This window comes from Chinchilla lanigera, unplaced genomic scaffold, assembly GCF_000276665.1.
Source record: "Chinchilla lanigera isolate Chin_1 unplaced genomic scaffold, ChiLan1.0 scaffold00023, whole genome shotgun sequence".
NCBI lineage: Eukaryota > Metazoa > Chordata > Mammalia > Rodentia > Chinchillidae > Chinchilla > Chinchilla lanigera.
Window position 1 is genome coordinate 11608038 of NW_004955424.1, and position 26713 is coordinate 11634750.

Genomic DNA, 26713 nt, shown 5'->3' on the forward strand with positions numbered 1-26713 from the left:
ATGAGCCCCCATCCTCCCGCAGAGCCACCTTATGCCCGTAGATCTGTGTCACCTCCCCTGGGCTTGTGCGTAGACTCCCACCAGCAAGGACAGTGCCCATTTGGTATTGGGCCTTAAGGTGCAGAAGAAATGGATGTGTTTGGACAGGATACAGACTTTGGCATCAGATGAACGGGGGTTTAAGTGGGGGCTATGCTGCTTGCCGGTTAGATGGTTTTGAGCAAGTCATTTTTTCTTTTTTTTTTTTTTTTTGGTACCGGGAATCAAACTCATGACTTTGCACTTGCCAGGCAGGCACTGTGCTGCTGAGCTATATCCCTGGCCCCATTTAATCTTTTTCAAAGGTCTTACTTTTTGATCAGAGTATGAGAAGCTTCCGTGTCGGGCCCCAGTGTTAGAGGCTTCGCTGTGGTCTCCTCCAGCATGCCCCGCCCACAGGGGAGGAGCCTGTCAGAGATCGAGGCTCCTATGGTACCCTGTAGGAATGGTTTCCCCCAAAGCTGTAAACACCCTGCACATCTGTACAGCGTGGGCTGCTAATAATAGTGACAAGGTGGGGCAGGTAGAGGATACCGGGGGAGCAGATTTGGTGGATGTCAGAATGTGACCAGGAGAAAGGTGGGAAATTTGATAGAGTTGAAAGGTCAGTTTTAGTTGTGCTATATTTGAAGCTTTGGGTCTCTAAAAGAGACGCCTAGAACTACTCAGCAACCTCAGGTCACCGGGAGGCCAGAGCTAGACATGGCTTTGGAAATCCTTGGCACTGGGCCAAGGCCTGAAGGGTGAGCGCGGCCACGCAGGGAAAGCCCCATGGTGTGGGATTGAGTTGGTTCTCTTGGCCTTAGTATTTAAGGGACAAGAGGGCACAAAAAGACCCGAGAAGGGGGCAGGAGAAGACCTCAGGGTCCAAGGACAATAGAATGTTCCCAGCCATGGAGCCCAGGAGCACAGGGTTTTCAGGAGGTGGGAGACACTAGGCCATGTGCTCTTCAGAGAGATCAGTGAGGACCAGCCTCCGGGGTCTGGAAGACAGCTCCCCCATGGCCAGTATGAGGTGAGCAAGTTGAAGCTAAGAGGTCTACACCCGCAGAATGTGGTGGTGATTGGACAGTGTGGGATGGCATGAGCCTGAGGGACAGCAGAGTGTGGCCAGGAGCCGCTGCAGAAAGCGGGTATTTGGGCCAGCGTGTCCCTGAGGAGCAGCAAGGGATGCCAATCAAGAGTATGCGGGTGGGAGGGGCTGGGGATTTAGCTCAGCGGCACAGCGCCTGCCCGGCAAGCATGAGGTCGTGAGTTCGATTCCCGGTACCAGAAAAAAAACAAAAAACAAACCAAAAAACAAAAGAGTATGCGGGTGGGGATGCAGGGCCAGGATTAGTGTGTGTGCAGGGAAGAGGGTGAGCACACGGGAGGCTGCTTGCTGTGGAGCTCCAGAGTTAGGCAAGGGCCCTGGGCTGGGGTGGGGCTTCTCCGCAGGAAAGAATGAGCCATCTTCCAAGACCTCTGGAGTGGCCTGGGACGGGGTTGGAGAGATCTGGAATTTGACAAAGATCTGCCTTTCATGTCTTCTCTGGTGTCCTTGTGGCTCTCACAGGACCATGCACTGGGTTACACGGGTTGAACATATTGTCAGGGGCTCTTTCCTCCCCTAGGATGGCAAATGCCTGTTACTTGCATGGTAAGGCACAAACATGACTAATGATTCTCCAAGATCAGGAACCCACAGGATATTGGTAAACACTTTATAAGGTATTGATCAAGCTGTGCAGTGGGACGGGGACAGGGTGAAGACTTGAAATGGCAGGGAGGATGAACTAAACTGTCCATTTAAGATGGCTAAGCCTGCCAGGTGTGATGGCGCACATCTGTAATTCCAGCTATCCAGGAGGCAGAGGCAGGAGGATTGCAAGTTCAAGGACAGGCTGGGAAAATTAGTAAGATTCTGTCTCCAAGTAAAATAAAAAAGATTAGGGATACAGCTAAATGGCAGAGCACCCCTACTTTTGGTCCCCAGCACCATACACACACAGAGGCTAAACTTCAAGTGATGTGTGAAATGCGTAAGGGGCGGTACAACGACCAGCAGGGGGAACTGGTTGCAGTGGCTCACATATATGGTCACCATGTGGTCTGAGACTAGCCTTGGTCCCTGGTCTCCTCGGTGACCAGAATCTTTGAGTACCTCAAAAGGCATCATGACTCTTATTACCTTCCATGTCCAGAATGCTCGGCAGTCTTCGTTCTGTAGTATTCTTTTTTTTTTTCGATCCTTATCTCAGTCTTATGTGGCAGCATCAGCCCTTTTTATAGACAGAGATGATGACATGGAGATGGAACTGCTCAGCTTACACCGTGCAACTGGGGAATGAGAGGGCCGTGTTCTTTCCAGAGCTCTCACTATGGCTTAGTTGTTTAAAAACCTAATGCACTTTGGTGTGCATTTACACACATGCCATTTCCAGATTGGGGGGCTTCTTGCTGTTTCTGTGCTTGGTTTGAATCAGCCAGATTCCATCTGCCACAAGGTGGTCCTGACTGGTGAGCCCAATATGAAGAATGATGCTCTAGGTGTGGCCAGCTGGGGGCACAGTGGACAGGACCTGTGACTTCTGCTAGGAGGGTATGGGAGTCAAGCGTGCGGGCATGTGGTGGGGGGGCGTGCTGTGATGCTTATAGAAATGCTGTGTGGGTTGGGGGGGCTTACAAGGAAGCAGATTTGAATGAATTCATTTTGTAATTTCAAGTAGGGATCTTAAAGAGCTTGCTAATATAGAGATGATCAAATGCTTCTGCATCCATACAATGAAATACTTGGCAACTATTAACAAAGATGCGGCTCTGTATCACTGATATTTAGATATATTAAGTGAAAAAATGTCAACATATTGTATTCTATTTAAAACTCACGTATATACATAAGTTTTAAATAGAATACAATGGTCATGCTTACCCATTCAGAAAATGTTTGCAACCAGTGGTTCTCTCATATGGGACTGCAGGTAGTTTTTAAAACCTTGTCTTCAAATTTCTATTACCATGAACTTGGTGTAAGAGATGGAGGCCTATTTACAGACATCCAGAGGTGAAATCAGCCTGTGCTGAAGCAGGACTCTCCTGCCCCCCACCTCCTCCTACCCTGGGCTAACGTGACAGGGCTGCAAGAAGTGGGCAGAATTTGGTCTCTCAACTCAAAAAGGCAAGCAGAAGGTACACAACAGTGTGATCCTACTTTAGGAAAACATACAGACGTGCACGAGGGTTGCTGGATTGCTGTGAGCACCAAGGCGAACTGTCCCGACTGCGGGGCCCACTCACACATGCCGAGACGAGCTTTCCTGTGTCTAGAGACCCGGAGGGATGCTGGATGCTGCAGGGGCTTTATGGGCAGTGGGGCTGCTTGTTTCACATCCTGGATTGACTTCAGTGGGCTATTTCAAGCAGGAGGAAGGGGAAAGGACAGCTTCTCTCCATTTACCCCTCTTCTTCCCCAATGCACTGTGCACCCTCATTCCCTAGTACCGGGCCTGAACCAAGGACCTTGCACGTGCTAGGCACGTGCGCTACCCCTGAGTGACACCTTGCCTGTCTCTTTCCTCAATGCAGAGTTCTCTTTTGAGGAACAGCCACCACCAGAATCGGCGATCTGAATTGAAGACAAGAGTTCAGGCATGGGGCCTCTGGGAACTGGGACAGCAGAAGCGAGGGTTCCTCCTTTGCATCTTCCTGCTAGGTCCATGTCCGACCTACCAGAACTGGGCAGGACTCAGTCATCCTTCAATGATAACATCAGAAAGTAAACATTCTAACAGGGAAACAGCACCCCCAGGTTGAATGAGAAAGGGCGACAAAAGGGGAAAGAAGACAAGAGGAGAAAGGCCCTCTGCTTCCCTCCCTCACCCCAGAGTTAATGGCAGAGACTCTGAGAGTCACTTTGTCCAGGTGGCGGAGTGGGCCAGGAAAGGCTCTGCCGCTGCTGTTAACTTCATCTGCGCATCTGTACGTGATGGAAGTGTGACACTGCAGGGTACCTCAAATGTCAATTTAATTCCGGTTCAAGGGGGAAAAAGAACCCACACTGAATTTGAGTGCAAAAAATAAATATAAAATTTATTAAAACACCCACAATATTTTAAAGATACCAGGAGTAATACAGTTCACAAACCCAGTTGTTTGTGTAAATTATAATAAAATACAAATCAAAAAAGGATACATACTTGCAATTTCTAGGCACCCTAAATTAAATTTACTGAAACACTGGGGGAAAAGGGAGGGTAAGGAGGGGTAGCTCAGGAGGCAAACCAATAAAGTGGAAGAAAAAATATTAACAAAAAGATAAAAATTATACAAAATAAAATTATCAGCATAAATTTACTGTACTAAGAATATCTACAGTTTAATACACATCCTATTGCCTTGAGACATTGCAAAAATCTATCATTCATCCATCAACCCCAGATAAACTTCATTTCAAGTAGCCACAGTTTACAAAGTCAAGACGGAATATTCAAGTATGGTTGTTAAATTCACCTCCATTGGAAGCCAAGTAACCAAACAGGAATTCAAAGAGATAAGAAATAAAACACACCAGAAAGCTACAGGGGTTCTAGATTAAGTCTAATGCATTAATATGCCACAAGACAACCAGTCCTTGTTTCTCTAATTAAATACATGAAAAAGAAATGACATCACTCCTGTTTTTCTCCTCTTTTCCCCTCAAAAAAAAAGAATGAAAAGGTATTGAACTAAGACAATTTGGAATGTTCAAATGAGCCAATTCATATTTTAAGTCCCCATGTGAAGAGTGATGAGTTTCCCCTGAATGACAGGTTAGTCAAAATGAGGAGAGCACAAACAATACCACTACAAAAAGCATCCCTGATATCAGAGTAGAAGCAAATGAGGAAGTAGGCCAAATAGCTTGCTGATTCTTAGGCAAAAATCAACTTTAGACCTGGCATTTCTGCACTGAGGTCTCTGCTCAGGGGAGAAGCCTATTGCTTTGCTCTTGCTGGCAGCTCTGTGGGAGGAAGTGCTGGGCGTGCCAGGCGGGCCCGCACTCGTGGAGAAAGCTATGCATGTGCAGGTGTGGGGCTGTAGAACCTATGCTGAGGTGTGCACCTCAAAAATGTTATTTTGGTCCAGGACATGTTGAAGTCGGCCATGAATTACAGCAGATGCGCTGGCTAATAGACTAGATCTTGAGGGAGTCACTGCAAATGACAGCAACGATGACTGAGAAAGCTCAGTGAGATGGGCATAGGAAATTCACATTTTATTCGAAAGCAGAACTTAAAAAGGAAACAGAGTCAGCCACATTCCTTCCTTTATGCCTTCTGCCATTTTCACTAAGAATCAAAACCAAAATGACTCCAGATCTTCAAGGTCAGCTATGTCATCAAACAGATAACCTGCAGGTATTAGACCTTCATGGAATCTACTAAGTTGTCACAATGTCCCGTTTTTGAGGTATTTAAAAAAAAAAATTGTGACAGTGGATGATGCAAAAATGGAGCTTCCTATTGAGTTCTTAAAAACATCAACTTCTGTGGACCCACGGAGAAATTTAGCACCAACTAAAAGCAGCCTCAGTGACATCAAGGGACAAAGAAAGCTCCTGCCTTTCGTCCGAACACGAGGGACGGACAAGCAGGAGAAGCCACACTGGGGCCAAGGCTGGAAGGAGCACAGGAATGAACTCCTCGCCCACCACGGTCCCGAGCCCTGCCAGGTGAGGAAACAGCTCCCTGTGCACCCACTCCATGGGCCCCCATTGAGACTCCCAGGGACAGACATCTGCTCAGCACCTGGGCCGCAGGAGAAGGATGCGCAGCTCTGGCTAAGACACACGCTGTGCTATACAAGGCAGGAGCCCCCGACTCCCTTCCTCAGAGAAATCACTGCATGTCTTTGCCTTCCCGTTGGGCCTGAGAAGACAGGCGTGAAACCAAAGCACCCGCCAAGCGAGGCCGGCCCCTCAGCAAGGGGCCTCGCCTTCTTGACTTGCCTTTCTTTGTTTGGCCACCAAGGGAAGAACAATAAAACAAAACTAAAACTGCTCAGAGCAGATTATAGCATGGTAAACAGAGGTCTAAGAAGACAGCACCAAACGAGGAGGAACAAAAAAAGCCGAGAGACTGGAGCCCACCTTGTTTTTGGTTGGTTGTGGTTTCAGAACGTTGATAGCACCTCAGCGAGACAGGATCAGGGACAGTCACATTAAAACACCATAGCACCATTTTATTTAGACTATTTCAACTCATAAAAATGCTTCCTAGTCCATAGAACACACTTCAGTAACAAAAGGAAAGAGATATTGGTTGAGGCACATCAGGGATATATCAGAGTTTTCCACCAGCTTTGCCTTGGGTTGGGATCACAGGGTGGTTAAATGTCAAGATGCAAGTCTGGATGGGTTTCTGCCAGAGAAATCAGATCACCATCTACTCACTGTCAACCATCCTCACTCATCTACTGCTGTCTGATACAAAGCAATTAAGCTTGTGACTTCTTTCCTTGCGAGAGTGCTTTAAAAATCCCTGCTCTGCAAACTACTATTTCCAAAAGAGGCAAGGGAAGGATCAGAAGAGGCAGGTAGGAAACCTTTCCATGCACACCACTGTCCATATCGGGGAGAAGGCAAAGCAGCACCCAGGAAGCCAGGTGTGGGGAACTGAGGCCTTGCTAAAAACCAGACCCCAAACAAAACCTCCCAAATCTATGCAACACTGTTAGTCAAGCTTTCCGATGGTAAGATGATGGTTTCTTGAGCTAGCACCAGTTATTGGGTGAGACCTTGCTGCAAAGTGATCTTTACTTTAAAAAAAAAAATCCAACAATCTCTTAGCACAGAACTTTGCAAGTACTTCCCTTACACGCAAGAGGTAGGGGAAACAAAACAAAGCAAAAGAAAGGAACCAAACATTTGCACTCCATGTGGATGGTGTCTGTGGACGGGCACACGGGGAGATGACTACAAGACTCCATCATTTTCTGTTGCTATGTTACTCTTAAAACTTGGTCATGCTGTTAGGTTCTTTAGTTGCAATGGCTTTATTTTTCTTCTCGTGATAAAAATGTTTGTCAACCATCTTTAGTACTTAAAAAATGATAATGCCAGTAAAAAATAAAAATTTGATTTTTTTCTTTAAGAAGCCTTGAGCAGCAAAGGGGGGATAAAGAGCTGTGCATAGTTACTTTTTAAATATACGTCTAAAGCATGCTAATTTCAATGACTGAGATTTGAGGTAGGTTATACATGTAGTGTGTAAAAATCAGCATGGGTTTGAGCACGGCAACAGCACCAGCTAACTCTCGGGACCCTGCTCAGAGGGGCGTGGGTGCACCCCACGCGCCCGCCTCTTGACTCGCCTCTCAGCAGCCTGGTTCCAGCCCTGAAGCTAACGACCCAAGGCTGTGTGGGCTGGGGACAGACATCACATGCTAGTAACTTGTATTGGTTTCTCCTTTCATCTAATGGCTTTGCTACCAAAGGGTGACAAGGGGAAGAGCATAGTTAACAAACATCAGAGATCCACACATGCCAAGTGTCAGAATCATCTAGGTTACACTCGGGACCTTCCAAACCAACAGCCAACCTGGGGCTTCCATGGGTCACACAGACGGTCACATTCTCCACGTTTTGTAAAATATCGTATTTCTTGCTTAAGATCATTTAAAATGAAGTTTTCAAGGCACCCCCGCATCTACCTAAGCACGGAGTCAAATGAGACCTGCATAAAAGTACTGATGCGATAAGCAAAATAGCATTTAAAGGACCCAACTTTTCCTCAAAACTAGAAAATTAGCATGCTCATTAAAGACTCTGCTTCCTTTAGCTTGTCAGACTGAAGGTCAGAGGTTTTCCTATAAATCTGAGTTCTGAATAGATTCTAAATCCTGATAAGCTCTTGGGTATTTATTTCAAAAGCAATAATATTTCATTTTTGTCCTGTAAAATAAATGCAACTTTACAGAATATGGTAAAAGTGGAGGATAGACAAAGCACGTTAAATATTCAGCTACTATTTACAGTTTCTCCCACAATTACATGTTAAAACGTACTTTTTTTTTTCAAGTTGCTGTTTAAATCTAGGCAAAAGTGCTTAAAAAAATCTTTTCACTATTTACAGTTAAAACCAGACCACATAAATGTTCAGGACATCTTACAGCGACTCTCCGCCAGTGCTTCCGAAAGGTTACAGTAAACACCCAGCGGATCGGTCTCAGCTCTTACACAAGGCACCTGGAGGCTCAGGAGCTTGCCGTTAGTACTGTCATCTGATTGTTAAACTCAATTCATGAAGACCCTAATCTGAATAAAACTGCTTAATAAATACCTGCTTGGCCGTCACACACTGTGTAGCCACACCCCGTGTGTCCAGATGAAGCCCCCATTCACCACACACGTCCACATGGGTAGCTTGAGATCATTTCCACCAATACCACAGGAAAAACAAGTACTCCAAGAAGTCTGACTGGCTGTAGATGAGTGTTGCTTCCAACTGTCTGCCCCAACCTCTCTCAACAATGTCACAAAAATTAAGCACCACATTCTCTTTTCAAAGAACTAAACGAATGCACCAGAATTTTAGAATGGGTGTGTTACAGGGGATGGAAAGAGAAGGAAGAAAAAAAGAAAATGATCCAATGGAGAACTGGCACCAATGAGGGAGGAAAATCATAGCAACCTGTTGAAAATGTTTGACTCTTGCACTTTAAGTGTAGGCCCTGCCCCTGCAGACAGCAGGAGGGGTGGGCCGGGAGGCATGCACCATTGTCCAATGTGGAGATCCAGGAAAGGACAGATGTGTTAACTGCTGTTACACTGGTTTGCTGAGCTCCTGCAGGATGCAACCTGCCCAAGAGTCAAAGTCCCAGCACAACACTACAGCACCAGGCTCTGTACAACTCCACGCACAGAGCCAGCTTGGCTCTTCACAGCTTGGGTTCAACTTCTGTGTTAAGAGATACAGTAGCCCTTTTTCGGTATCAGCATAGACTTTGGGGCGATTTTTTAAAAATTGCCACTAAGACAAATTCCTTCGGCCCAGTATTCATTGCCTTATTGACATGGCGGAGAGGGCTCTAGGAGCCTTTCAACTCCAGCTTCAGCATGAGGTGCTGCTGCCTAGCGAACCATGACATCCTGTGGACTTGATAAATAACGGACAGAGAGGACTCAGTGTGGAGACTGGCAAGCTTGAAGCTGTCTACCTTCAACCTGGTTTCTGGGGAGACCCATGCCAGCATATCCTGGGCTGGGCCTGGGGTGCCTCTGCCCAACTGCTGACTGGGAGGGGGCCCCAGACGGTTGTCTGCAGCTTCTCCCATCCTCCGGGAGAGGACAGCAGCTGGTCTGGCGGCTCCCTGCCCACGGGGAGGGAGGGATAGACTGGGGCTACACACTGCACTTGGCTCACCTGGGCAGATGGCCGAGAGAACCTGTCAGCTCCCAAGAGGCCGGACGTGCCGGTGGGAACAGTACTGCTGGCCTTTCCTGCCCATCCGTTACCATTACTATTGTCGCTTTTAAAAAATCCAATAAATACACATTTTAAATGGAATTTAAAACTACTCCTTTGTGAAAGGACACTATAAACTTTCTTTCCATTATTGTGATATACAAGGATAGAGTTTTAAAAACAAAGAAAATAAAAGCCCCTCCAACAAGGGGAAAAATAAAACAACGTGGAGATATAAATATTAAGATCACGGAAAAAATCACCCGACAGCCGTAGTTTCTTCTTCAAAGTGCTGGGGACGTGGGGGGAAGGAAGAGGCGGGTCAGTTCTGAGGTTTGGACCATAAATACATATATATGATAGGCATATCCATATATGTATATATAGATAGAAAGACTTCTGCACCCCCAACCCGCCCCCAGGTGTGAGGGCAAAAGCACCACAGAGGCAGCTCGGGCTGGGCCCGACGCTGAGGTACGCTGGCTCCCTGGCACCTAGATCCAGCGGCTGTAGGGGCCAGTGACCTTCGTGTAGGCGTAAGAGGACACGGTGACCGCTGAGTCTGTGGGCACGGCCAGTGCCTGCCGGGTGGGGACGATCCCCTTTTTCTCCTTGTGCTGGGGCTCGGGGACCATGGCGCCCCCCCACTTGCGCTTCTTCCCATAGAGCTTGGCCTCCTGTTGTCCCAAGCCCAGCCGTGCGGCCTCCTCCTGCCGTGCCCGTGCCCGCTCCGCCAGCTGCTTCATCTTGGCTTCCCAGAGGGCCAGCCCGTGGTTGGGCTGGTTGAGGTTCTTGTGCTGGTAGAAGACCAGCGAGATGCGGGTGGGGTGGCAGCGATTGGGCTTCTTGAGTGGTGTGGTGGCATGTAGCTCCCGCCGGGCACACTCAATGAGGATGGATCCGTGAGCAGGGGCCACGGCGACGCCGCCGATGTTCTCGTCCAGGAAGTTGTGTTCGCTGTCCGACCACAGTTCCTCCTCCTCCTCCTCCGCACTGGCCTTCTCCTCTTTCACTGCCCCCTTGGTGGGGGCCTCCTCAGTTGTCCCCTCCTCCAGGCTGAAGGGATCCCACAGCTTCTCTTCAGACTTCAGGACACCGAAGAGCTTCTCACTGGAGCCCAGGGGCACCCCAAAGGCCTGCCAGGCCTTGTCCAGATGGCTTGCCCCAGGGGTGGGAATTCTTCCCTCCTCCCCTTTCACTGGATTCCACAGCTTGTCTTGGAATCCAGGACTGCCTTTCAGGGCAGAGTTGAAATCCCCTGCCCCTACCCCCCAGGGCTTTTCAGTCAGGCTGGGCCCAGCCAAGGTCGAGGTGCTGTTCCCAAACTTGCAGGGGCTCCATGATTTGCCTCGCAGCCGTCCTCCGGGGTGGGCAGCCAGCTGCTGCCCCTCACCAGCAAACAGTCCCCACTGGCCGTCTGGGAAGTGAGAAGGGGTTAGGCAGCTGGTCCCAAAAGAACTGAGCTTGTCAGGGACAATGGCAGGGCTCTCCCCAGGAGGGAACACACCCCAGCTGCCACCCATACTGTTAGTCCTCTTCGGGGACATGCTTGGGCCTCCTGAGTACTGTCCCCATAGGTGATTGGGTCCCCCATTCTGAGATGCTTCGGGCAAAGGTATTTTGCCCATCTTACCAGGGTCTCTGGGTATAGCTTCGGTCTGGACCAATGGGTCTACTGGCTCTTGCTTGATGGATCTATTGTAGCAGTTGGAGCTCTGAGCAAAGGGAGAGGGGTCCCTGGACACTGGGTGGAGCTGGGGGGCCTTGGGAATCAGATACTCCTTGGGGCCTGGGTAAGCAGGCTGCTGGTGGTGAGGAGTGGGGTGGTGGGTGTCCGTGGAAACAGCCTGGCCAGGCAGCTCAGCAAACTCAGCACCACTGTAGGCCGGGCTCAGGCTGTTGTGCAGAGCATGGAGGTCTGGCTTCTTCTCGAAACTTCCACTGCTGCCACTGTGCCCCCAGGCACCAGGACCCAGGAATTGTGAGGGGAAGACGGGGTTGCTGGATGGAAAGCCATAATAGCCAAACGACGGAAGAGCATACTTGGAGTGGAACCCGTTGACGGAGGTCAGGCTGGGCTGTGCATAGTAGGAGTGGTAGGAGTAGACACTGTTCATGCTGTAGGGGTCAGAGGGCCGGCAATTGCCCAGCACCGAGTAGCTCTCCACCACTGTGTTGCCACTGTACTTGAAGGAGCTGAAGTGGTTCTGCGGCTCCAGCTTGAGGGAAGGCTTCAGGCTTGGCTGGGACAATGCACCTTTCAGGGACAGGCCTGGGGAAGCAGAAGGCAGGGTGGAAAAGCAGCCCACAGCATCACAGCCTGACAAGGTCTAGGGCAAACTGGGGACAGAACTTCTCTCATTCCCTAAGATGCCTCCTTTTTCTGGAAAAGTAAGACAGGTGGGATATGCCCAAGCAGGGACCCCAACTCAACTCCTAGGCCACCCGTAAGTACAGACCCATGCTGTACTTCAGGTGGAAGGAGGCAGCTTGCTCCAAGTCCATGGCCCTGTGTACACCACTCCTCATGGTACACTAATCAGTGCCCGAAGTTTTCCCTGAAGCACCACCACACCTTGCATGCTGCATCAGCATTACTGCAGGCACCAAGGCCAGCAGAAGTGATAACACAGGTGCCTACAACCCAGCCCCAGCCCCAGGCTGATGTTCCCTGTGGACCCGCAGGGTGCATGAACACCCTACAGGAGATCCCAAGCCTCCTCTTCTACCAAGCAGAGCTCCCTGAAGACAACGCATTCTCTGTACTTACTTCCCACCCTGATGCCTCCTGTCAGGTATCTTACTATAGGACACAGTTAAGCCAAGGCCCAAGGACTCTGTCTCGAACTTTCAGCATGATGCAGGAAAGTGGGAGGTGGGGCTCAGTGAGGGGAGTCCCTGAAGGACGGGGCCCATGCCAGCCCTGGTGGTGCCCTCTCCACACACCTGGGTCAGTGGGGACCCCAGCCAGCTCCAGGGCCTCCTGCTTGATCTTCTCAGGGGTGCTCAGCTTCTCCTTCTGAATCATCTTCTTCTTCTCGGCTGCTGCCCTCCTGGCTTCCAGCTGTCGCTGGCGGCAGGACTTGGCAGGTTCAGGCAGGCGCCGGACCTCTCGAGGGAAGGCGGTGAGCACCTGGATGGCCCCACTGCTCACCTTGGCGTTCTGGTTCTCCTCGCTGCCGAACTCATCCGTGCTGGCCATCTTGTACAGGGGGAGCACATGCAGCTGCTCATCCTCGGGAATCTGGCCCACACAGCGATTGTCTTCCTTGGTCAGGGTGCACACCTGCCTCACACAGAGGGGAGAGAAGACATGGGGCTGGGGACCAAGCACTGGGAGGCAGGGGTTTGAGTTAAAAAATGTGGCCCTGTTCCCCAAGTGGTCCCACTGCCAGCCATCCACACACCCTCCCTTCCGCAACTGCTTCTCAGAGTCTAAAAAGCTCATCCACTTTGGCTCACAGAGTACCAGCATCACCACCAGGTAGAGTGTGTGCTACAGCTTTCAAAGTAGGTCTACTTGCCATCGCCTATGTCCCTGATGCAGCTGCGAGGGGATGAGATGACTGGCATAAGGTCACATAGCTGACAAGGGCCAGGGCCACGACCAGGAGGCCCACCGCCCCCCTCTCCAGCCTTGCTGCCACTGCACATCACCCAGCCCAGCTTCAGAACTCCCACCCTCATCCCCTTTGTCCTGAACACTCAGCTCCTTCTGCTCTTAAAATAATTTTTTAAAATTAAAAAGTATGTTCTGGTTGTGTAAAATTTAGGAAAGCAAAAAGGGAATAACTATCTCCATAAAACAACTGCTCAGAAATAAACACCGTGAACACTCAAGTCATTTATGTACACAAATGTACACAATTATTTTTTGGTAATTACACAGGAAACTATGTATGAATAACTTCATTTTTCTTGAAGTACTTTTTTATGCACTACACATCTTTCCTGATAATTTCAAAGAGCTCTACAGTATTACTCTACTTCATCAATGTGTTACTTAATTATTTTATTATCAAATATTGTAACTTGTTTCCAATTTTTCCCTACCATAACAATACTTTCTGAAATTGTCCAGCTACATTTTTTAAGATACTTCATTCCTTAGAATAAATGCTGTGAAACAGGCCTGCCACATAAAATATTGCCGAACTGCTCTCCAAAATGACTGTTTTTCACTCATACCAAAAATTGAGTTTTAATTTCTCCATATTTTTGTTAATAATTTTGCCATTCATTTCTTTACGTACAGCATTGTTAGTTTACATTTCTCAGCAAGGCTCCCTTCTGTTTTTTGTCAAGTTTACTTTCTTCTACTTTATTTTCTATGTTCTTGATGCTCTGGCTTTTGGGCCTTGTTCCTGGAAAGACAGGCCTTCCTAGACTAGCTCATTCCTGGAGATAGCAAATGACCCTGAGAATGTGCCTTGATACACAAGCGCAACAATATAGAAGCCAGCTGCCTCCTGGCTCACACAACAAGCCAGTATTTCCCATGCCCTAAATCACCCTTGGGCCAGGTGCCTCCAGGTGCCTGGAACTTCCATACCCCAAAGCCAGCTGAAATGATCTATTCCATTCAGTCCTAAACTTACTCAGTGTACCTATGCCGCCTTGCTCATTCCTTCCTGTGGCACACAATACAGGCTCCAGCCCCCATTTCCCAGGCTCCCTGTGCCTCTGATGGACCCTGGTCTCCCTGTGTGGCCCCTGCATGGCATGCCATGCTTCCTATCAGTGAATACAAACTTCTTTGATGAGTCATTTCTGTATCTGATTAAAACAAATCTTGATTAAACAAATCTTGATTTAACACCTGATTAAAACAAATCTTGGATAGATTTTAACACAACTCTTCTCCTTTTGAGTTTTATGCCTTCTGCCTTTTGTTGTTGTTGTTGTTTGTTGTTTGTTTTTCAGTTTTTTTTGGAGACAGGGTCTCGCCATGTAATTCAGGCTAGCTTTGAATTCACTATGTAGTCCAGGCTGGCATCAAACTTGCCTCAGCCTCCTGAGTGAGAGGATTAGAGATACATGCTACCATGCCTGGCTGGTCTTTACATTTTGATTGTGCTGTTTTAGTTACTGAAAAGAGACTTTATTTTTGTGGTGGCAACTTTACAGATCCTTTCATTTTGACTTCCTGCTTTGGATCATGCTCCACTCAGCCTGTTTCTCCCTAAGGCACAGAGCTCTCCACACCAGACTTCTGTGTCTGTTCTGGGTGGGTCTGGCCATCAGCCTTGCTTCCTCCCACTCTAGAGACCCAGTGTTATAAACAACAGGGCAAAGGGCAAAGACAAAGGATGAGATGTGACAGAAACTATGCTACTACCCCTAACACAGGGAAGATACTTTACACAGGCAATCCTGCTTTTCAAAATAAGCAGCAAAGGACATTAATGGGATTCACAAAGATGAAATAAAAATGTGCCAGGAAAACAGGAAAAGATGTTCAACCTCTAGAGCTTAAAGGAGACACAAATTAAAATGAGACTGTATGTCTGCCAGTGAGGTGGGAAAAGACTAGACTGACAAAACCCAGTGCTGCCAGTAAGCAGAAGAGGCGCTCTCAGCCTGCAGATGTGAACATCCTTGCCCTGGAACCTCAAGCAGACTGCCCACACCTCTGCACAGTCCTCCTTGAGGCTTATAGATGGGAAACATCGGAAGGTACTTACCGCCTGCTATGGGGACTGGTTAAACAAGTGACGGCAGAGCTATTCATACAGCCTCAGCAAATGTGGGCATAAATCTATATCCACTGACACAAAAGGCTTGAGATATCCCTGAGTTAAGAAGAGCAAGCCGTAGAACAGCATGAAGATATAATGTGACCTCACTGGTGTAAGTTTTTATATAGCTGTGTACACACACACATCTGAATAGATGGCCATCCAGTGCTAACAGCTGTCATCTCTGTGAGATTTCAGGCAAATATTTTTTATATTATTTAAAAGTCTTACAATCATAGTGATTACTAGGAAAAAATACTTTTAACTTTGAAAAAAAAGTATTATTTTGGTTTACCTCAAATTCTAGAAGCTCTGCTCACCTATATCCAGTGCTTCCTCCTCCTCTGCCTGTCTCTGAACCCTGAAAGGTCTGCCCTTCCTCTATATTTCAGCTAGGCATCCTCATGCTAGGGTAGACAGGAACTGGCCCATCTCACTTTTCAGTCTTGCATACAGAGACAGAAGATGGGGTGGACATATGAAATCCTGAAATGGGACCATCATTTCCCACAGGGTTAAGAGCTACACTCAGCCTAGGAGCCCCCCGTTCCTTCCACAGCTCCCAGAAGCCCTTCCTACACAGGGCCCAGCTGAAAAGCGGAGTAGAACACTGGCTGCATCCTCTGAGCCCGAGCCTCTGGTCTGCTCCATCTATAGTCTCTCCCTCGGGGATCTACCCAGGCTCTCAGCTGTAAGCTCCATGCTCTCCAAAGCCTCCCTCTCCCCTGCCTGCTCCATATCCCCCCTGTACATCTAACAGGCATCTCCAAACAGAATGCTTGATTTTCTCTCGTCTTTTCCTATTATTGTACTCCAAAGTTAATGGCACCAGCATACATGGGCTGTTCAAGCATCTCTTATCACTCTATTCCTTGCTTACTTCATTTTTCTCTCTTATGGTCTTCATTGCTACCGTTGTATCACATGCCTGGGTGAGGACCTCGTCCGTTTTCTTCCCCAGCACCTAGCCAGTGCCTGAGACCAAAGCCGGTGTTCAATATACATTTATTCAATGAATGAACTAGGGATTAGATTTAAATCCAGGAGCTCAGAGACCTGGAACCGTATTTTATAGATAACCAGGGACCCAGGCACCTATGGAGCCGTGTCATGCAGCATCTACCTGAGACACAGCACCCATGCCCAGCACTGCACACTCGTCCCAGTGAGGGCTTCTCTGAGCAGGGGCGGGAGCAGGCAGTCTGGCCGGGTATCTCTGAGTTCTGAAAATCTTGCCTCCATGTCCCTCCCTATTCTGAGCCCTCTTTCTGCACAGAACAGAGCTAGGCTCTCTCTAAGGATCGCCATGCAGCTGGGGCTGGGGCAGGACACAAACTTCCTTACCACAGTGCACCCATTATAGAGGTTATGCTGGTCCTTGTGGGCGTGGGCGCAGAAGTCCATGCAGGCTGTGACCCCCGAGAAGGGCCTCCCTTCCTTCAGCCCCAGGCGGCAGTCGATCGCTATTTCCTCATTGGTCACCTGTGTAAACGCCAAAGAGAGCTGCTTACAGGACCTGAGGTGAATGGCCCGGATTCTGTGCCCAGGGAGCCTTTAACTTATATTATGGAGGGAGGTTTTCTGGATAAGTCCCCAGCTCCAAATCAGTTCCTTTTCTTTTTTTTTTGAGACAGGGTCTCGCTATATAGCCCAAGCTGGCTTTGAACTCACTATGTAGCCCAGGCTGGCTTTGAACTTGGGGTGGTCCTCCTGCCTCAGCCTCCCAAGTGCTAAGATTACAGGCATGCACCACTAACCTGGCCCAAAACAATTACTTTCAGGTTCTGTAGGGGGTTATCTCAATTACCCCCCAGAAGGTGCAAGGGTGTGGAAGGAGCTCAGGCCTTAGCAGTAGAAACCAGACCAGAAAGGGTAGATAACTAGTAGGCAGAGGAGTTGTAGACCAGGGCTTTGGAGAGGCAGAGTAGGGTGCAATATAACCAAGAATATCAAAGAACTACATCTTTGCTTTACTTCTCAACTGGGCTCCTTCTATAAGAGCACAAAGGAGTCCACATTCCCACTTCCCAACTTCAGGGAGCCTTAACCTCCCTCCTGGGCAGAAGAATGGCTGCCATGTGGGCAGGCCCCAACCTAATACCTGGTTCTGATAAGCCTGAGGGGCCAGCCGCTTATACAGGGGAGCAACTTCAGTGGCCAGGTCCTGGAAACTCTTCCGGAGCACCTCTTCCTGTGGAGAGAAGCAGTCATCACACACGTCCAGGGGGTGGTACAGGAGGCATGAGAAAGCCACGAACAATAGGTATGAAGGTGTTCTGCACCGAAAGCAGGAACTTACTCATGTGTCCTGGGCCTAACTTCAATGAAATTACAGTCAGTCCCTCATTTGCCCCAGCCCCACTTCCAATGCTCAGTAGCAGCTCCATGTTTCTCCTGCACTGGACAGCAGAGAACACTTCCATCATCAGAAGAAGTTCCACTGGATGGTACCACTTTAGACAAAGCAGAGCCACCCAGTCACAATTAGGAGTCAGGTGTACACAGCCTCTCTCTGGCCTTCCACGGTAGCAAGCAGGGCTTGCTGGGAGGCTTTGAGCACAGGCACAAAGAGCTCATGAAGATGTAAGCAGGCAGAAGAGGGAAGAGAAAAAGAACCAAGTATATAGGATTAGAAACGGAAATCAAGGGCAGTGGTTCAGCTGTCCCTTCAGTGGGGTGGCCAGGGCCTAGCCACCTTCCTGGCTGTGCAGATGAGGCCACCAGCACAGTGGACCTCAAGCCAGCAGAGCAGAGATGAAAAGGAGCTCTGGGGAAACCCTGGGAGGTCCGGCACTGAATTCGGCCTTCTGCACGAACTGGCCGTAAGGCCTTACTCAAGCCACTGGCCTCCCTGTGAACTGAGGGAGCAGTGCCCACATCACTGGGAAGTCCCGAGGTTAACAGACCTCTTGAGAGGAGCTCACCACAGTACCCAGGATATAGTAAGTGCACAGGAAACGCTGCCTGACAGACTGAGGGAAGAATTTGTGGGAAATTACACCAGTATCTAGTCCTGGTAATTCTTAGGTCTTTGTGGACCTGGGGCTCCTCTATTCACCAAAAACAACTGCATCTGTTGCTCTGGGGGATGGTAGATTCTTAAATGAAAGTATCAGTTTAAGGGGCATTTGAAGGAGCTATTTTAAGCCCAAAAAATAGTCTAAAAGCGATGTTGTGCAGAATAAAAGAGTTGCAAATGCTTCCTTTCATTTATGGAGAGGAAAGTCTGGAGGTGGGAGCATGGACGTTTACAGAGGCTATGGTGCAGAGAAGAGATGCCTATGGACATCCCTGCCATACAGGGATCAGGGAAGCTCTGCAAGTACTGAGTGCTTGAGAGCTGGAAGGCTGAGATGGGATGAAGATGCTGTTTAGATCCTAGCAATGGCAGCCAGCAACAAGACCCCGTATGTGCTCTCTCGGGAGCTGAGGCAGGAGCAGGGAGGCTGGAGATGCAATGATGTGAGCCCAGAGGGCCAGGGCCCTAAACCTTCTTTACCTTTGGAATTCTGAGTGCAGATTGCCTCTTGATATGGCCTCTGAGGCATGGGCCACAGAGAAGAAACAGAGGGCAAAGCAGCCTGAGCTGATACTCATGGCTTCCATACCCTCAGCAGGCCCTGTCCTGTGGTCCTGGGGATGAGGGAGAGGCTTGTGGGTGGGGCCCCGGGGAGGAGACTGCAGAGAGGAGGAGGCCTCACACCCAGCAGCTATACTGTGTGGATGCCAACCCAGAACCCAAGGACCAGGTGCCCAGGATGGAGGCAGTGGGACCTCGATGACCAACCAAAGTGTCTGTCCAGCAGACAGGCAGGACATGAGATGTCTCGGAAGTCCAGTAAAGACTTGAAGGGTGGCTCACACACTAAAGCCCGTTCCTGTGCCACCCAAAGAGATGTGATTGGGAAGAAGAAATGATGCTTTGAGAGGATCAAATTCTGATGAGGAATCTGAGTATGTATTTTAACTATTCACCTCAAAGCAGCTGTTCCAACTGTTCCAGTCTGAGTTACCTGTAACTGGTAAGTCTAACTTTCATGCCTCCTGTCCCTGCACACAGCTTGTTTCACAGTAAGATAAGGTCATTTTAAAAAAACCCAAGTCAAGCAGGTTACATTTTCTATACACCTGCGTTGCGGCATGCCAGTCCTACCCCCACTTGACTGTTAAGGGGCAGAGCAGGGAAAGGGTGAGAGAGGGAGAGTCTCTGCTCTCTCACAGCTCTGCTCACCTCCTTGGGATTGTCCCCCGCGAGGCGGAACTTGCGAGGTGTCTTACTCCGAGCGTATTTGCAGCCATTGAAGTACATGCTCCAAGAGCAGCCGAAGGAGAAGGAGGCACCACAGGTGTTAGGGTCTTTGCCTTGGCAAGCGCAGGTCCGGCTGAAATGTACAAGACAGGTTATGTATACAGATGCATTATCTCTGTTCTGGAATCTTCTTCATCCCTCAAGGGGAGGCCTTGCTGGAGCTTGGCATCCGGCAGCTTCACAGTGACTAGGGCTCATCCTTCCCTGCCCCATCCTTCCTCAAATTTCCTTGAGCAGAAAGTCAGCTCCCAGAAGCTAGCTCTGCAACAGCCCTGAACGGAAACGTCTAACCAGAGTATGCTTTTGGGAGGAATATGCAGGTTAAGACAGAGGGAAGAATCAGCTAAATCCCCATGAAGGTCACAGTTTGCCTTAACTCTAATATTCTGACTAGCTCCAAAGCAGACCGCCAAACAGGGAATGGATAGTGTGAGTCTCAAGGTTGAGACATGCTTGCTTCCTATAGCCCAGACACTGGCAGGCCTTGAAATGAACACATACTGACATTAAAATTCAGCACTTAATAAAATCTGGAAACAACCCAAACTCTCCTCAACTGGGGAATGGATAAACAAATGTGATGCTTCCACACAGTGGAATATCACTCAGCAATTAAAAGGAATGCACTCCTGACACACGTCAGCACAGATCAGCCTCAGAAACATTATGCTTGGTGCAACAAGCCGGGCTCAAAAGTATCATCCCACTATGTGACATTTTCACAAAGGCAAATCCACAGGAACAGGAAATGAGATGTGGTTGCCAAGGGGTAGGGGAAAGAGGTGCTGATAAAAGGCAAAAGGGAATTTTGGGGGGTGATGGAGGAAGTGTTCTGTATCTTCATTGCAGTGGTGGCGGCAGCTACATGACTGCAAACTTTGTCTAAACTCTCCAAACTATATACTAAAAGGATGAATGAATTGAAATAAAATATTGAAATAAAATGTCATTGAAAATAAATATACTTTAGCCCAAAGAGGGGAAAACACACCAATAAAGGTAGGCTTTGTAAAGATCAATGCCTTATGTTTGTCACACACAAACACTTTTTCCACACTTGTTAACAATATTATTAGGGTGTCGGCATTGGCTGGGGGGTTAACAGTGAAGCTAAGCCAAGTCAACAGTCTTTTCTAAGCCAGAGCTGGCACCCAGGCCAGGGCCTATGGGTACACGTTCCTCAGCTCCCACCCCAACTCTGCAGTCAAATGGCCCAGGGAGGGAAAACTTACCCAGGATTACCCAGACTCTAAGTACCTGCCACCCAGGGCCCTGCTGAGGACCTTCACCCCACCTCCCCTGCCCCTATCCTCTGTACCCTACCACATACTCATCATTGAGGCCGCATCTCCGGCTGGTGGGGTTCCCATACTTCCGGAGGGTATCAGTGAGCTCTTGGTAGAGGGTGTCTCCCAGGCTGCGGGGGATGCCCTCCCAGGCTAGGATGAGGATGACAATCACAGCGTTCTGGCAGTGGTGGCCTGCCCGGTGCCGCACCAAGCAGAGCAGCTTCTCTTCTAGCGTGTGCCTGCGGATCACCTGCAGGGACATTGGGTTGCACCATTATCTGCTGGAGCCACAACCCTTCACTGCTACGCAGACCTGGGAGTGCAGGTCTTTAGGGCAGTGTTCCACAAGTGTCACCCTGGTGACAGCAATCACATGGGTTAAGAGATCATTATAATTAACAAGTGAAAAACACAGAAAAATTTTAATAGCAAAACTAAAAAAACAACTACTACGAAGTCTAAGATATTGGTGCCTCACATAGGTTTAGGGGTAAAAAAATACACAGATAAAATTGTAAGCCAAAATGTAGTTGGAGATTTTATGTTGTCCTAAAATATCTTCCAAGAAAATGTGGTATATCTAAATGTTGTTAGTTTAAAAAAAGCAAGGGACTCGGCACTGTGGAAGACATCAGAAAGTTAAACACAGAATTAAACATAGGGGTTCCTCACTATGTTAAACATACCAGGTGTGACTGAAAGCTATGGTGAGTGTCTAAATAAATAAATCATTTATTACAGTGAAAGACACATTGCCATTAATCGCCTTTAAAATACTCCCCCTTCACTTCAAACACACTTATCCCATCATTCTTGTCACTTTCTGAAGCAGTTCTAGAAGTCCTCTTTCATGACAGTCTTTAGCTGTGCTATCATGGTTCCTTCAGTGTCCTGAGCTGAGCCAAAACATTAACATTTCAAGGTCATTTTGACTGAGGAAGAGTCACAAGTCCACAGTGCCAGATCCTGTAAATAAGGTGGATGGTAGCACACTGTTTTTTCCCTCCTGGGGATTGAACCTAGGGCCTCTGCATTGAGTTACAACCCCATCCGCCCCTTTTTTCATTTTTAATTTTGAGACAGGGTCTTAACTAAGTCTCTAAGTGACCCAGGGTAGGACTGAATTTGCAATGCCCCTGCCTCAGCCTCCCAGAGTGCTGGGTAACAGGTGTGTGCCACCATGCCCAGCTCACATTACAATGTTTTTATGAGCTTGCCTTTCTGCCCGATGGCACTTGGCAGCAGCACTCCCTGTGTACTTGATCATATGAAAAGAGGACTTTCAGAACTGCTGGGGTGGTAAGAATGATGAGATAAATGTGTTCAAAGTGAGGGGGAATATTTTACAGGGGCTAATGGCAATGTGTCTTTTAGTGTAAAGAAGTTTTTAAACAAATTTAAATATTTACCATGTATTTTGAGCACCCTTTGTAGGATCGAGCAAGTCTATGACTTGCAATGTACCCGAGAGAATAAGTGCAGGAACTCAGATAATTGCACACATATGTCATTTCCAGTGTGATTCACAAGAGGTGGAAATGACTCAAGTGTCTATCAGATGAGTAGGTAAACAAAATATGGTATGTATGTGCAACACAATTATTTGGCCATAAAAAGGAATAAAATTCTGACACATGAAACACAGATGAACTCTGAAAGCATTAAGCTAAGTGAAGTAAGTCAGACACAAAGGACAAATATTTTATAATTCCACAAATATGAAGTGCCTAGAATAGATTCATAGGGACAGAAAGCAGATTAGAGGTTATCAGAGAGAGACTAGGGAGGAGGAAACAAGGAGTTACTGTTAATGAGTAGAATGTTTCGCTTGGGGATAACGACAAAGTTTTGGAATCCGACTGTAGTGATGGTTGGATGACAATATGAACATGTTTAATACTATTGATCTGGACCCTTAAAATGGTTAAAATAACAAATTTTGATATAAATATATATCAATTATGATACACACATGTATACCATAATTTTAAAAAATGACATACCCCCAAGTATTGAATTGTGCACTTTAAGTAACTGAACTATAAAGTCTGTAAATTATTAGTAAAAAACTATAAAGTCTGTAAATTGTTAGTGAAGTTTTTAAAAATGGCTCTGGGCATGGCACTGCTCTGCTGCTCAGGACCTGGGCCTTCCCTTGTTCAGGTTCTAATTCCCTCCTCAAGCAAAAAGATGCATCCAGACAAAGGGTCCTGGGAGCTGGGGAGTGAGGTGGCTGAATGTCCCCAAAGGACCCCAAGAAACTGCGGCCATATGCAAGGAGGGAGCGCAGAGCAGGGGCGGGCTGAAGAAAGACGGAGGAGAGATGAGAGGCAGAGAGAAGGACAAGGCTTCAAAGCAGGGATCTGTGAAGGCAGGTAAGCAGTCTTACCAAACAGTTTCACGCCTTGGGAAAGGAGGATGTGCTGGAAAGACGAAGAGCAAGTAAACATGGATAAAGTCCTAAACTATGGCAGTGGGTAAAGAATGAAAAACAAAAATGAATTCCAGAGACATCTGGGAGAAAAGTGACTTTGGGACCACCTGCCTACAGGGACGGAGGGACTGGGAAGGTCTTAGTGACTTCCACATTCTGAGGCTTAGCAGACTGGTGCGGTGGTGTCGAATGGAGGCCTGGAAGCGTCCTAGTGTCAGGCAACCCTGCAACACCTGATCAGTTATTTCTACTAGGCCTCAGCAGAGTGGGCCTGGAGCTCAGGAGATGCCGGCACTGCAGACAGATGTGGTTACCAGTATTCCTGGGCAGGAGCAGTGGTAAAAAGGGGTAGACAAGCAGGCAACACCAATGAGGAGGAAATGGGCCTGATGCCAGGCCAGGGAGTGGTGTGGACCATGGCAAAATGAAGATATTCACTGATCCAAAAGGGCAGGAATTTTACAGGAAAAAAACAGAAATACAGAATTTTACATGAAATTTCCTCCTTTAAAATGTGAGCACCACATTCATTTTTTGTTGTGGTGGTGGTGAAATATATACTGCATAAAATGTACCATGTAAGTGTCCACTTCAGTGCTATTAGATACATTCACATTGTTGTGCAACCATCACCATCTCCAGAACTTCTTCACCTTGCAAAACTGAAATTTTATTCATTAAACAACTAATTCTCCATTCTTCCCTCCTGATAGCCTGTGGCAAATACCATTCTACTCTCTGTCTCTATGCATTTAATTCCTCCGGGTACCTCTGACATCATAAACTTTGTCCTTTTTGTGACCAGCTTACTTTGCTAAGTGTAATGTCCTTAAGGTTCATCTATGTCACAGAGCATGTTCGGGAACTTCCTTCTAACTTTTAAAGGATAGTTTGCATACGAAATGAAACACAGATCAGGCTGGGAGTTCTTGCTTTGAGGCAAGGTGATACTGATGCCTCCTTACTGAAGCATTGATTGTATTATGTTTAAAATTGTATTTTGGAAATCATTAATACATCAATAAGTTATTAAGTAATATATCCTATGATAACTTCATGTCATTGTCTGGCTCCCCACAGACTGAGCTCAGCATGTCACGGGAATCAACACATGGACACCGGTAAGACAGTGGTCCGATGGCTAGAGATTTTAAGACACTATGGTCAACCTTTGCTCACTGCCTGGGGTACTTGCTGACTAAATGCATTCATAGGTCATGTGTTCAGAGCATACAATGGGACACCCAACCAGCCAAAGCTACAACTGAGGCTATGTCATTGTGGCTTCCCGAGGAGCAAATGCACAAATGTCATCAGGCACAAGTAGATAGCTTCTTGTGGCCTTTGAACTGAGTCTATGCATACACTCAAAACTTGAAGAAAGCAGGTCCATGGTCACACTCCTCTGAAGGAGCCCAGCAGGGTAGAGTGCACAAAAATGTAAAATCAAAGGCCAGAGAGAGACACGAACACACCAACCTCTGAGCACTGTAACATGGACAGTTCAAATCTTGTGGGAGAACTGTAAAGTCTCTGAGCAGGAATTCTCTGAGCATGAACCATGGGCAGTACAACAGCTCACAGAAAGCAAAGCTTGCCCTCCCCTAAAGGGTTTGATTTTAGCCCCCGAGGTTTCCTGATTCCTCTACACTATGACATGATGGACCTTCAAATACCTGCTTTCTGACCTCTACTACTTTTACCCTTTGCTCTTTGGCCCAAGGAGCACCTATCAAGCTTGTTTCTGCTAGCCTTAGTGTGCACGTCTGCGTTCACCCTGAACCTCTGAATGTTCCCTGGGCACTCCCTCCTTCCCATGTTTGGCATCTTCCATATTTTGCACAGGTCATCTTACTAGCAGGCATTCCCCAAGTGCTCTCTTGGTTTGCCCACTGTGTTCTCAGGTTATTTTTGCAGTATACTCCTTGGATACCCATGGTGTGCCTTGACTTTTTCCCCAAGTCCTGGTCAGTCAGGTCTAGAATTTGTCAGGCACACTGATTTTAGCTGAAGATACTGAGGTATTGGTTGTTGGGTGGGAGTAGGAGGAAGGGGTGCTCTTCTACAAAGTTCTACCTTCACTGCAAGTTGGAGGGGGACAGGTACTCCCCCATCGCATGAGATGGGAGCATCCAAGCTGCAAATACAGGAGTGAACCCTTGCTGGAAAACAAAACCCAGGCTCTAGACACAGGGCCTATAAGAAAGTGGAGTGAGGCGGCCTATAGATGATACTCACCCACTTTGCAATGGGGCACCCGCGGGAGCTCTTCCCTTCCTTCCCAGTGTAGATGACCTTCTCGATTCGGATGGCTTTCCCTTTCTCTCCATACCTAGAGGGAAACAGAAGCCTTCATGAGCATAGTGGAACCTCAAAGGAGGACAGAAAAGCAGGCCCTGGTATGCTTCAGTTAGGGTTTCTGGTTACTATGGGGTCAACAGAGAAGGAAGAAAAATGTTTAAATGGTTATTCTCTGCTCAGAAGCTCCCCCGGGGACACTGGCTGCTTCCAGGTTCCCAGGCCTTGGCTCACCTGCCCCTTCCCCAGTTCTGTACATCTGGCTCATCTCTCTCTCAAGGCAGAGGGGCAGTCAGAGAGAATGTCCCTGATGATTGCCTGAGCCTCCAAGAAGGGGCCTGAAACCAAAGGCGAATTATAGGCATTTGTCCCTAGTCCTGTTAGTTGAGTCATCCTGAGAGCTAGTCACATATTCAATACACAAAAGGAAATAAATGGGGGAAACCCTATTTTCCCTTTTAATCACCCAAGCTGACCTCTGAATATGACAAATAGCTAAGGGGAGAGGAAAGACACTACCACACACGAACACTGGGTGCCCATGTACTGGAGGATAGCAGACATTTCTGGTTCCTGCACATACCACTTTTCTGGCCCATATACTTAGCGTTGCAGAACCTTAGGTCTCTAGGACCATCTCATCAGCTACATCATGTTCAGAGGTGGTGAAATTACAGCCCCAGACATAAACCAACCTTCTCAAGGCCACACAACTATATGGGGGCAAGTGTGACTCAAGCACAGCATGAGAGGTACACACACTAGGTGCCTGCCTAGCCACTTTCTTTTTCTTTCTTTTTCTTTCTTTTTCTTTCTTTTTCTTTCTTCCTTTCTTCCTTTCTTCCTTTCTTCCTTTCTTCCTTTCTTCCTTTCTTCCTTCCTTCCTTCCTTTCTTTCTTTCTTTCTTTCTTTCTTTCTTTCTTTCTTTCTTTTTTGGTACTGGGGATCAAACCAGGACCTCACATTTGCCAGGCAGGCGCTGTGCCACTGAGCTATATTTCCAGCCCCAGCCACTTTCTTGATACATAACTGGTCAAACTGCTGAACTCAAAGCCTCAGTTTCCCATTTATACAATGTAGATAAATTTTTATCTCTTAGGCTTGGTGAAGATCACATGCTAATCTACAGAGAGTACATTATTTACAGTGCTTCAAAATTCCTAGCATGAAGGAATCCAATAAAT

The 26713-nt window shown here is 47.7% G+C and overlaps 1 protein-coding gene across 6 annotated transcripts in view; it reads right to left on the reverse strand.

The window, feature by feature from the left end:
- Window positions 1-4086: 4086 nt before the first annotated feature.
- Window positions 4087-26713, reverse strand: part of Tet3 (tet methylcytosine dioxygenase 3) — a 110007-nt gene continuing 87380 nt past the window's right edge. For all 6 annotated transcript variants that reach the window (XM_013514634.1, XM_013514633.1, XM_013514636.1 and 3 more), the window contains 7 exons: window positions 25470-25563; window positions 20839-21047; window positions 19431-19581; window positions 17301-17390; window positions 16544-16681; window positions 12408-12747; window positions 4087-11733 (listed from right to left, as the gene is read on the reverse strand). In XM_013514634.1, the coding sequence (XP_013370088.1) occupies window positions 9956-11733; window positions 12408-12747; window positions 16544-16681; window positions 17301-17390; window positions 19431-19581; window positions 20839-21047; window positions 25470-25563 (2800 nt within the window). In that variant the 3' untranslated portion in view covers window positions 4087-9955. The remainder of the gene's footprint in view (window positions 11734-12407; window positions 12748-16543; window positions 16682-17300; window positions 17391-19430; window positions 19582-20838; window positions 21048-25469; window positions 25564-26713) is intronic.